The sequence below is a fragment of the Bos mutus genome, chromosome 13 (genome assembly GCF_027580195.1).
Source record: "Bos mutus isolate GX-2022 chromosome 13, NWIPB_WYAK_1.1, whole genome shotgun sequence".
In the NCBI taxonomy this organism is placed as follows: domain Eukaryota; kingdom Metazoa; phylum Chordata; class Mammalia; order Artiodactyla; family Bovidae; genus Bos; species Bos mutus.
The window spans coordinates 56777170-56789603 of NC_091629.1; the positions used below are offsets into that span (position 1 = coordinate 56777170).

At 46.4% G+C, this 12434-nt stretch overlaps 1 protein-coding gene across 4 annotated transcripts in view; it reads left to right on the top strand.

Moving 5' to 3' along the window:
- The window catches only part of TOX2 (TOX high mobility group box family member 2), a 156616-nt gene that overhangs the window by 53620 nt on the left and 90562 nt on the right, over window positions 1-12434 (top strand). For 3 of the 4 annotated variants that reach the window (XM_070381769.1, XM_070381768.1, XM_070381771.1), the window contains exon 2: window positions 8042-8107. The exons of the other annotated variant lie outside the window; for it this stretch is intronic. In XM_070381769.1, the coding sequence (XP_070237870.1) occupies window positions 8042-8107 (66 nt within the window). The remainder of the gene's footprint in view (window positions 1-8041; window positions 8108-12434) is intronic. 4 annotated transcript variants of the gene reach the window in all.

Consider the following 12434-nt stretch of genomic DNA (forward strand, 5'->3'; position numbering starts at 1 on the left):
TAGAGAAGGAAATACCAGACTTATCTATCCCACCCACCTGTTTAACCCATTCCATCAACCCAGGCATCTCACTTGCCCATGCCAATCATCTACTTGTTTATCTCACCCACCATCCCAAGCATCTTCCCATTACCTGTCTCTTCATACTCACTCACCCATCCCAGTTCATTCATCTATCTCTCATCCCTCTCATCTCAGCCACTCATCTGCCCATCCATCCATTCATCCCACCTTCTAATTCCATCTATCTGACCCTTGAGTCATCTCTTTGTCCACCTACTGGCCCATCTGTCCCATTCCTTCCCTAAACCACTCAACTCGCCTGACCATCCACCCATCCATTCATCCCACCCATATACCTCCCCACCATCCATCCACTCATCTTACCCATCCCAACTATTTACGTCTCTATTTACCACCAGCCGCTGGTGACTTTTGAGCACCCAGAATGTGGCTAAGTCTAAACTGAGCCATAGTGGAAGGTTAAATACACACTGGATTTCAAAGACAGTACCAAAAAAAAAAGACTATAAACCATCTCATTTACAATTGTTTTGTATTGATCATGCATTGAGATCATAATGTGAATATATTGGGTTAAATAAAATGTCTTTAAAATTAATTTCACCTGTTTATGCTTTTTAAACTCTGGCTACTAGAAAATTTTATATTACACTTGTGGCTTGCTTTACATTGCTGTGGAACTGTGCTGACTTGTACCATCCATCATCCACTTATCCATCCATTTATCCATCCATCCTTCCCATCCTTCATTCCCTCCCTCCCTTTCATCCATCCATCTACACAGTTATCACATTTGTCCATTCCACAGATATTTAATTCACACCTACTATGAATCAGTGGCTCTGTGGGTCTTAAGAATAAGGAAACTGAGGCTTCAAGCAGTTACAGAGCTTGCCTGAGGTTTCACAGATGGAGCTGGCATCATCTGACTTGCAAAAATCAGGGCGTCTTGCCTTTCACCTTGCCTACCTATTTGCTAAGTTTGCTTAAAGATAGAAAGGGGATCTATCCTTTTCTTGGGGTATGTGGGGGGTGGCTGTTGGACTAGAGGACTAGCTACCCCTCTCACCAAAGGGACCACACATTTTGAGGAGAGACAGACCCTTCAGAAGCCTCTCCTTGGTGGCCGTCATGAAAGGGTTATCCTGACACATTCGCTGTTTGCAAAAATGTGGATTCTTTCAGATTCCCAAACTCATTTCCATGACAAAACTCTTGGGAAGAGAAGATGAAGGGCTGGCTTTTGCAGAACAATCTTCCAGCTGTAATGACGACTGAAGATGGCGCTGGGAAAAGGAATTATAATTAGAATATGAAATGGGGAAAATTAATCTATTCCAGTCAGTGGTAAGAGATGTTCTCCTGGTGTTTCATGGAAATTCTTAGGCCCTTGTCCCCCACCCTCCCATACACACACATATTTTTTTTCATGTTTTAAAGTGTGCAGAAGGTTGTGTGATGTGAAAAAAGATTTTTGACTGAGGGATTGAGAAGCTGAAATATGCACAGAATTTAAGTTCTTGGGTGTCTGTGTGTGTCTCTACACGCTCATGTCATCTGTTTGTGTGCACGTTTCTGTGAATTATGCACGGATTCAGTCGCAGATGGAGGGTGTATTTATTCGCGTCCGGGCATCCCCTCCCTCCCCTGTGTGCAGACTCTAGGTGTTGTGTATGTTGTGTACCAGTCACGTAAAGGGTCTGTGCTGTGTGCACTCGTGCTTATGTTCCGGACACCTTTGTCTGGGACGGTTGGTGTTACCCATGCTGGGGTACGTGTGTAACTGAGTGGTGTCTTGAACACTCTGTGGTGTGAGCTGGGCCCCCTGCCAGTTTGTGTTGCATACGTTGTCACCATGCTTGGGCACACTCATGCATCACATACCTGTGTGTCCATGAACTCACAGCGTCACCGCTGTACGCTGGGTGTCCATGTGGGCGCTTTGGAGCTTTTCTGTGCACATGGAGGAGGTGGCTCTGCTGTGTCAAGGCTTTGCGACATCTCCCCTTCACCCTGGGGGCCAAGCCAGGGGAGCCCGGGGGGTCTCAGGGGCCCCTCCCCTCCTTCCTTTCCCCTACAAGGGCTCAGAGGTGGTGGAACACTGGACAAAGGCTGGCAGAGAACAGAGCCCCCAAACCACCCACTTGGGGCCCTCTTTTCACAGCTGCTCAGTAGCCGGTCCCAATCCTGTGTTCTAGGGCACCATGCAAAGCAACCAGTGGGAAACCCAGCAGAGGCTGACCCAACCCTGCCTTGGGAACTTCTGCCAAATTCTCAGATTTTCCTTGAAGCAGGAAACAAGCTTTACTCTGCCACATGGCTGCTCTTTCTTGTTTGAATAAAGGGCAAGTGAATAAGCCCACTTGAGGGGACTCTGATGACCTCATGGGAATCCCCTGCCCAACCCCTGGCACGCATACCTCAAAATCTAGGATCCCTGCTGCTCTTCCCAGCGTCGTTCCCCACTGCTCACCGTGGGTAGGTCCTCCCTGCATGAACCACAAACACATACTCATCAGATCCCTATTATGTGCCAGGCCCTGAAGAATGACTGGTTATGTCTGGGGACGGGGGCTGCAGCCAGGCCGTGATTCCTGCTGCCAAGGAGCGTACACGCTCATGGGAGAGACCAAGCCCAAGAAGCAAACAGACCACTGCTGTGCAGTGTCTCCCTGACTGTGTGATCTTGGACAACTGTTTATCTTCTCAGCTTATTTCCATGGTTTGAAACGTTGGTAGCTGTTGTTGGTTTAGTCACTCAATTGTGTCCAACTCTTTGCAGCTCCATGGACTGTAGCCTACCAGGCTCCTCTGTCCATGGGATTCTCCAGGCAAGAATGCTGGAGTGAGTTGCCATTTCCTTCTTCAGGGGATCTTCCCCACCCAGAGATCGAACCCGAGTCTCCTGCATTGGCAGGTGGATTCTTTACCACTGAGCCACCAGGGAAGCCCAAAATGTTGGTTGTTGAAAAAGCTAAATGAGTTCTTTTATGAAAAGCATTTTGCTTGGTGCCAAGTATATTCATTCATTCACCCAATGAACAGACACTCATCAAGTATTTGTTCATCGCCTGCTGTACATGTTGGGGAGCAGGGCTGGGGTGGGGAGAGAGAGCAGACCAGGGTGGCTCTGTTCTAGCCAGGAGTTAATAAATGGGATATTACACAGAGTTTGGGGGCATATCTTTTAACCTACATTAAAAGATATGCCCTGTATCTTTAACATACACCATACTGTTTGATGACTATTGCTTTATAGAATGTTTCAAATACCTTGTTAAATTTAGTCCCCTCAGACTTCCCTGTGGCTTAGTTTACACTTGCCAATACAGGGAACAAGGGTTTAGTCCCTGGTCTGGGAAGACTCCACAGGCCATGGGTTGACTAAGCCCATGCACCGCACCTACAGAGCCTGCATTCTGGGGCCTCTGTGCCTCAACTACTGAAACCCGCATGCCTGAGGCCATGCTCTGCGACAAGAGAAACCACTGCAAGGAGAAACCCGTGCACTGCCACTAGAGAAAGCCCAGCAACAAAGACCCACCTAACCCAAACTATCCCAAAGAAAGGCAATGCCAAAGAACGCTCAAACTACGGCACAATTGCACTCATCTCACACACTAGTAAATTCTCCAAGCCAGGCTTCAACAATACGTGAACTGTGAACTTCCAGATGTTCAAGCTGGTTTTGGAAAAGGCAGAGGAACCAGAGATCAAATTGCCAACATCCGCTGGATCATTGAAAAAGCAAGAGAGTTCCAGAAAAAACATCTATTTCTGCTTTATTGACTATGCTAAAGCCTTTAACTGTGTGGATCACCACAAACTGTGGAAAATTCTGAAAGAGCTGGGAATACCAGACCACCTGACCTGCTTCTTTAGAAATCTGTATACAGATCAGGAAATAACAGTTAGAACTGGACATGGAACAACAGGCTGGTTCCAAATAGGAAAAGGAGTATGTCAAGGCTGTATATTGTCACCCTGCTTATTTAATTTATATATAGAGTACATCATGAGAAACACTGGGCTGGATGAAGCACAAGCTGGAATCAAGATTGCCAGGAGAAATATCAATAACCTCAGATATGCAGATGACACCACCCTTACGGCAAAAAGCGAAGAGGAACTAAAGAGCCTCTTGATGAAAGTCAAAGAGGAGAGTAAAAAAGTTGGCTTAAAGCTCAACATTCAGAAAACTAAGATCATGGCATCCAGTCCCATCACTTCATGGCAAATAGATGGGAAAACGGTGGAAACAGTGACAGACTTTATTTTGGGGGGCTCCAAAATCACTGCAGATGATGACTGCAGCCATGAAATTAAAAGACACTTACTCCTTGGAAGGAAAGTTATGAGCAACCTAGATAGCATATTCAAAAGCAGAGACATTACTTTGCCAACAAAGGTCCATCTAGCCAAGGCTGTGGTTTTTCCAGTAGTCATGTATGGATGTGAGAGTTGGACTGTGAAGAAAGCTGAGTGCCGAAGAACTGATGCTTTTGAACTGTGGTGTTGGAGAAAACTCTTGAGGGTCCCTTGGACTGCAAGGAGATCCAATCAGTCCATCCTAAAGGAAAGCAGTCCTGAATATTCATTGGAAGGACTGATGTTGAAGCTGAAACTCCAGTACTTTGGCCACCTGATGCAAAGAACTAACTCATTTGAAAAGACCCTGATGCTGGGAAAGATTGAGGGTGGGAGGAGAAGGGGACGACAGAGGATGAAGTGGTTGGATGGCATCACTGACTCAGTGGACATGGGTTTGCGTAAACTTTGGGAGTTGGTGATGGACAGGGAGGCCTGGCGTGCTGCAGTCCATGGGGTCGCAAAGAGTCAGACACACCTGAGCAACTGAACTGAACTGAACTGAACGAAAAATAAATAAAATTTTTAAAAGATATTTCATTATTATTTAATTATTTAAAAATTTTAGTCCCCTTCCACTTCCTTGACCCCATGGACTCGCCAGAATACTGGAGTGTGTAGCCTTTCCCTTCTCCAGGGGATTTTCCCAACCCAGGAATTGAATCCAGGTCTCCGGCATTGCAAGAGATTCTTTACCAGCTGAGTCACAAAGGAAGCCCTCTTTCTTTTAGAACATACTTATCAATTATGTGTGATTTTTAGAATGGTCTAATTTTTATCAAAGAGTAAATATCGGACCACGGTGACCTATCAGATAGAACTTAGGAGCTTTCGTTGAGAACTCTCTATGCTGCCCAAGTCATAGTCCTATCCTTGATACCAGTCTTATCGGGCATTGGGGGCTTGGGAAACCATCAGGACACGGTTCCAGCCTTCACGCTGCTCCATTCTGGGCAGAGGACAGATGGAGAGACAATCTAGGTTGTTAGAGGGACAGCCAAAGGAAATAAAAGCAGTGATGTCCAGCCTCTTGCAGAAGGTGGTTTCTGAGCAGAGACTTGAAGCCTGAACTCCGTATGATGGATGAAGCCCTGCATTTGGGGTCATGCTCAGACTCTAGACACGGCACAGCCTTTTCTTTTGTGAATCCAGCAGTCACTGAAGGACTGTCCATCCCTGTGTTGGGAAGGCACTTGGGTATAAGTCCTAATGCCACTGCCCTGATGAAAAGATTGGCCTGGTAAAAGACAATGCAAGCGGTTGCTTCATTCATTCATTCAAGAAGCATTTATTGAGTGTCTGTTCCGTGTCGGGTGCTAGTCTAGATATTTGGGAGGCATCATCAGTGTACAGAAAGACTAAGACCCCTTGGCCTCGAGGGCCCTTCATTTTCATAGGGGAAATCCAACTGTGAGCAATGAATGTGGTAAATAAGTAAATTACATAGAAAGCTAGAAGGTGACGGGGCGATGGAACAATGAACAAGGGTGAGCAGGACAGGGGGAGTCGGGCGTGCTGGGCTTTGGAGCCCACCGAGATCGGAGGCTGGTGTCTGAGCCAGTTTGTTATGAAAACCTCTCTGAGCAAAGAGGGTCTGGATGAACTGATGATTGCAGGAATGTGGGCTTTTCCAACCTCCGTATGGACCGCTTGGTGATGTCCATCCAAATTACAGATGCACCCACAGTTGGATGCAGCAATTATTCAGACTAATCCTACAGATAGACTCACACCCCTGCAAAATGACGGATATACAAAAATATTCACCAGAGCAATGTGGAATAGCACAAACCTGGAAACAACTCAATTGCCCATTTGCTCAAGTAGTTCAATATATATGTTATAGCCATGCTAGGGCATACCAGAAGACAAAATTATGATCTGAGAGAAAACACTTTCCAGGATGTGTTGCTAGGAGAAATATAAGGTGTGAAATGGTGTGTATAGAACATTGTCATTTATAGAAAAGAAGTGACTCTAATGTATTTCAGGGACTCTCTCTGAAAGGATATGGAAAGCTGGTAGATGCAGTGATTATCTCTGGAGAGGGGCAGTGGATGCCTGGGAGGTGGGGGCAGGCGACTTTTCATTCTGTTGCTCTTTGTGTACTTTGGGAATTTTAAATCATGTGAATATAACCTAATAAAAAATTCTTTTCAATTACAATAAAATGGACAGCTGGTGTTGGTACTCCACCCAGATCTCTTTGTTGTCCAGCACAGCTGGACAATATTGTCCCCCATCTGCTGTGAAAGTATTAGTTGCTCAGTTGTGTCTGACTCTTTGTGACCCCATGGACTGTAGCCCACCAGGCTCCTCTGCCCATGGAATTCTCCAGACAGGAATACTGGAGTGGGTTGCCTTTCCCTTCTCCAAGGGATCTTCCCGACCCAGGGTTTGAACCTCGCTCTCCTGCATTGCAGACAGATTCTTTACCGTCTGAGCCACCAGGGATGAGTACAGGCTGAAAATGGCTCACAGCTGGCACAGTTCCCTGGAAAAATGTCCTTGGCCAAATGGGGGCCACCCTTCTCAGGTGATGACTCCCTTCTGCCCCTTAAGCCGCCACCAATGACTGACATATATGGGTTACAGAAGCCCCACCCCTGGTTTCATGCAGGAACAACTCTGCGGTACCAGCCATGCCCTGGAGCAAGCTTGTGGTGGGATAAGCCTACAGCAAGCCTCCCACTGGGGCTCCCTCCTTGCTTAGCTCCTTCCCATACCCTATCCTGATCCCTCCCTCCCTTACAGGTTATTGCTAAAGCACACTTCTCAAAGATCACATGCCTTTGAATCCTTGTCTCAAGCTCTGTAGAGAACCCGATCCCAGAGGCTTGTCTCAAGTGAAGGGAGCTGGAATGGAGCCAAGCGCTTTGCACTTTCCGGGGCAGCGTCCCCTGGAGAGAGGTTTACTGTTGTCAGCCCCTTTTGACAGACGAGGCACCTCTGGAGTGCAGTCTCCAGTGCAAGATCACACACCTTGAGAAAGGGGAGCCAGCTACTCCAGAGCCCCTGCTTCTCCAGCTACACCTGCTCCCTCTTGCAGACGAATTTTCCCAAATCCAGCCTTGGCAGCGTCTCAAAACACAGGGTTGTAGTTCCTGTACCTGGTTTCTACCACAGTCCTCACTGCCCGTGGTCAGGGACGGCATGGGAGGCAAGGGTAAGGGGACAGAGCCCTTTGGGATGGTCATTCCTGGAGGATGGGACGGGGGCAGGCTGTCCTGATCCCAGGGCTCTGGAGATCTTGGCCTCCCTCCAGCATGTGGAATTCCAGCTCTAGCTGAAAGCCTGATGTCATTTTGGCCAGGAGAAATATTTGCATACTTCCAGAGATGGGGAGCTCAGTACCTGACAAAGCCATCTGTCACATCTATGGACAAGGTGTAAAGGGCAGAAGGGTATTCCTCTCTGTATCCTGAGTGTGATGAACCCAAACTATGGAGGTCATGAAATAAGGACACTTCCTTCTCCCCTAGAGGGAGCTCTGCTGAAATGGAGACTGGGCATCTTGGGTTCAATCTTTGCTTCTCTGGGGTCCAGCCTTTTCCCCTCAGCACTATAGTCCCCTGACCTCCTCGGGCTTCTCCTGGGCCCTTCCGGAGAACATTTTCATCAGAGCTGCCTCTCTGTTTCTCTGTTCCAGTTTGATGGTGAGAGTGCCTACGTGGGGATGAGTGACGGAAACCCAGAGCTCCTATCAACCAGCCAGGTGGGTGCCCAGCCTCCCTTGGGCTGCTGGAGCTGAGCTGCTCCCAGGGCGGGGTGGCAGGGGTGCAGAGCTGGAGGCATAGCCCACTACTGTCCTCTCTCAGAATGATCAAGAATATCAATTGATTGTTAACATCCAATTGTTGTAGATGTTATATAACATCTAATTGTTAGGGACTTCCCTCGTGGTCCAGTGGTTAAGACTCTGTACTTCCAATGCAGGGGGCATGGGTTCAGTCCCCAGTTGAAGAGCTAAGATCCCAGATGCCTTGCATGCAGCAAAAAATTTAAAAAACAAAAAACATGTAATTGTTAAGAGGCCTGTCTAAATCATAGATGTCATTGTTCTTGTACTGGTGACTTTCCAAATTAGACTATAATTCTTTAACAGGAAAAAAAAAAGCCTTTATAAGCTTTTTTGAACCAAGTCTATAAACTTCTGATTTTTTTTAGAAAGTAATGTCGATTGAGTTTTCCTTCAAATGGACAAACTGGGACTATAGTGTTTCCTGTAAATCAACTACCTGTCTACTCTTGGCATCATTGAAAACTTGATAAAACTCAAAACATATTGTCTACACTCTCCACGCACAGAGGGGAGATTTTCAGCACCAACGAATACACATGTCACATGCCCCTGGTGGCCCTGCCTCTTACTGCCACACAGCAGCCATGGGGACAGGTGCTGGTGTGGAGGCACTCACACCCATGCATCAGCTTTCAGGGTTCTTCTGTCTACCTGGCGTCGTCTCATGCTCTGGGGAGGGTTGTGGACATGGAGGAAAGGGAAGAGAGTGGAGGCTTCCTGGGCAGCTTTTCTTGGTGGGGATGGGAGCTGAGTCATCCCAGGGAAGACCAGCCCTAGGCCCAGTCCAGCCCGCTGTGAGTCCCAGACACCAGTTGGACAGATTGTCCACTGTCAGCCTGGTCTCTCTCAGCCAGGAGCATCCTCAGTCTAGACTCAGATGCCACAGAGGGTCCTCACTGCAGTCTGGGACCCCAAGGAGGGTCCTGCAAAGATCCTGGAAGATGCTTCCCAGTGGTGCCTCCAGGGTGGCAGCAGCTCGGGCTGCTGGATGGAGGATGAAGGGGTTTCGTAGCCGTTGACAAACGTGAGGGATCTGGGAGACAAGCCTGCCCCTAGAGCTGCTGTGCCCTCTCTGGCTGTGTAATCATGGCAGTCATGGCAGTTGGGTGGCTGGGGTCACATTTTCCAGCCGGAGAAACAGAAGCCTATTAATTCACAAATACTTATGTGCTGTGCTACGTGAGAGGTCCTAGTGGGGACACAGATGAGAAAGACATGGGCTTGTGGCTCTTGGGGAACACTACTGACAAGGAAAGAGACTATGTCTCAGTGTGGCGTGGAAATTCTGTTACAGGGCGCTGGAGCCCACACCCACCCTGACCCCCACCCCACCCCACCCCCGCCATTGCAGCAGGGCGCTGGTGGGCCCACATGCCATCCCCTTCTCTGGTCTGTGACCATGTGAGCACCAGAGGGGCTGCTGAAAAGCTGCCTTTATATTGCACTGACAAGCTGCAAGAACTGGTGGGTAAGACTCCAGTCCTGGAAATGCCCATTTTGGAAGAAATCACAGAAGTCATTTAATTGTCCATAATTGGAAATGTGGTTAGTTCAAAAGCCAGAGCTTACTCCTGAACCTCTTATCTGAGTCCTTTCACAGTGTTTTGATTTGTCGTTGCTCAGTCGTGTCGGACTCTTTGCGACCCCATGGACTGCAGCACACCAGGCTTTCCTGTCCTTCACCATTTCTTGGAGCTTACTCAAACTCCTGTCCGTTGAGTTGGTGATGCCATCCAACCATCTCATCCTCTGTGGTCCCCTTCTCCTCCTGCCTTCAATTTTTCCTGGCATCAGGGTCTTTTGCAGTGAGTCAGTTCTTCACATCAGGTGGCCAAAGTACTGGAGCTTCAGCTTTGGATTGCGTTTTGTTAACATCCTGACTCAGAACTGTGCTATGCTGGAGTCTGCTCTGGCTCCGTCCCTAATGGAGAGGGTTGGTACTGCACTTTCACCGAGAAGGGCAAGTGAGACTCAGGAGCTCTGTGTCTGCTCTAGGCTTGGGCAGAGGGGCACAGTCCCTCAAAGGGGAACTGCAGGACAAATAAACGTGGTTATTTCAACTGGCTTTCACGACAGCTTTGAGAAGTGTCATGAAAAAGTAAGATGTTACCATTAACCCCATTTCATAGATCAGGCAACTGAGGCTCTAGGATGTTGACTGACTCAGCCAGGGAGCGGTAGAGATGGAATTTGAATCTGCACGGCTAGAACTCAAAGCTCCGAGTCCCTTACTGTGTTTATGGAGAGCTCCGTTCCCACCTCAAGGCTATTTTCAACTTGCTTCAGCCTAAATGTCACTTACTTACAGAGCTCTTTGTGAGCCCCAAATCCAAGTAGGTCCCTTCTCCATTATTCTTTCTCATGGTACCTCCTCCTTTTAGTTCACAGCGTTTGTCACTGTGGTTTTTGCTTATTTGCATAATGACTTGGTTAACATCTGATTTCCACCCTAGACTGTGACCTCCCTGAGGGAAGGATCTGGTCTCTCTTATTCTTTGTTGTGCCTTCCTACTGGGCCATACTGCCTGGCACAAAGGAGGCATTCAGGAAACACTTATGTAATGAATGCATTCCTTAACAGTGGAACAATGTGGCTGGATTCCCTAAGGGTCCTTCCTGGTCTCATGCACTGTTGCTCAGAGAGTCTCCCTAACTTAGAACTTTATAAAGGAGATAACAGGATTCCCAGAGTCCATATGGTGGTGTGAGCCAACCTTGAGACGAGCAGACTTAGCAATTACAGTCTAGACTTCTTAAAGTGTACCAGTTAGCTTAACTTGCACACCCCACCCCCCAAATTTAGTGGCTTAAAACAACAAATATTCATCTAATTCATGATTCCATGGCTTGGAAGTTTGGTTGAGTTCAGCTGGGTGGCTCTTCTGGTCATGGCTAGGATCATTTAAGTGCAAGAGTCAGCAGCCAGGTAGGCTCTTAGCTAATTGTTATGGGGGACTCCCTTCTACTTCAGATGGTCTCTCCTGTTGCAGCAGGCTAGACCAAATTTGTTTACATGGTGGGAGAAGGGTTCCCCAAGCAGCAAGAGCCATAGCTGCGTGACCTCTTGAAGTCTGGCATATGACTACTTCTAGCACATGCTGTTGATCAAAGCAAGTCACAGAGTCAGTCTAGAGTCAAGGAATGAGGAAATAGACTCTGTTGATGGGAACCACTGCAAAGTAATATGGTCTTTTAACAAACTATCACATGTGGGAAACATGTCAGATGTAGTACATGCTAATTTTACTTAAAAATAAAAATAAGACCTGCAGCTCCAGTGGTTTGGTAGGGTTCCACTGACCTCTAGTTCTTTTTGTTTTTTGAAGTATAGTTTATTTACATTGCTGTGTTAGTTTCAGGTGTATAGAAAAGTGATTTGGTTATTTTGTGCATACATATACATATATATATGTACATATATTCTTTTTCAGATTCTTTTCCATGGTAAGTTATTACTAGCTATTGAATATAGTTCCCTGTATTATCCAGTAGGTCCTGTTGTTTATCTGTTTTATATATAGCAGTGTGTATCTGCTAATCCCAACCTCCTAGTTTATCCCTCATTCCTTTTCCCCTTTGGTAACCTTAAATGTGTTTTCTGTGTCTGTGAGTCTGTTTCTGTTTTATGAATAAGTTCACTTGTGTCATTTTTTTTAGATTCCACGTGTAAGTGATGTCATAAGTTATTTGTCTTTGTCTGGCTTACTTCACTGCAGAGTGTTATTCTCTAGGTCCATCCATGACTCTGCAAGTGGCAATATTTCATTCTTTTTATCGCTGCATAATATTCATTTTATATATATATATGTATATATATAGACACATATATATACACACCATATCTTTATCTATTCATCTGTTGAATAGATGAAGGACATCTATTGAATAGGACAAGGCCTCTAGTTCTTAATGGCAAAAGTTCTGTGTCTTTCCTTCCAGTCTTTTCCTTGGAATGCTTGCTTGAACCCACACATGCACATTTGTACCTGAGAACCAGTCGTGGTGCGTGGTCTTATCAACTGTAGGAATTGTATTGTCCCAGTTATCAAGGCATGGACATAAACATGTGGGCAAACAAAGGCCTCATAGCTAATAGAGGATTCAGAGGATAAACACTTGAAATGGCATGAAATGCATTTATAAATATGTTATAATAATTGTATTTATATGTATAAAATAAATTTTATTTACATTGTATTATTATAAATACAACTGTATTTTGTAAATACAGTTAAATACA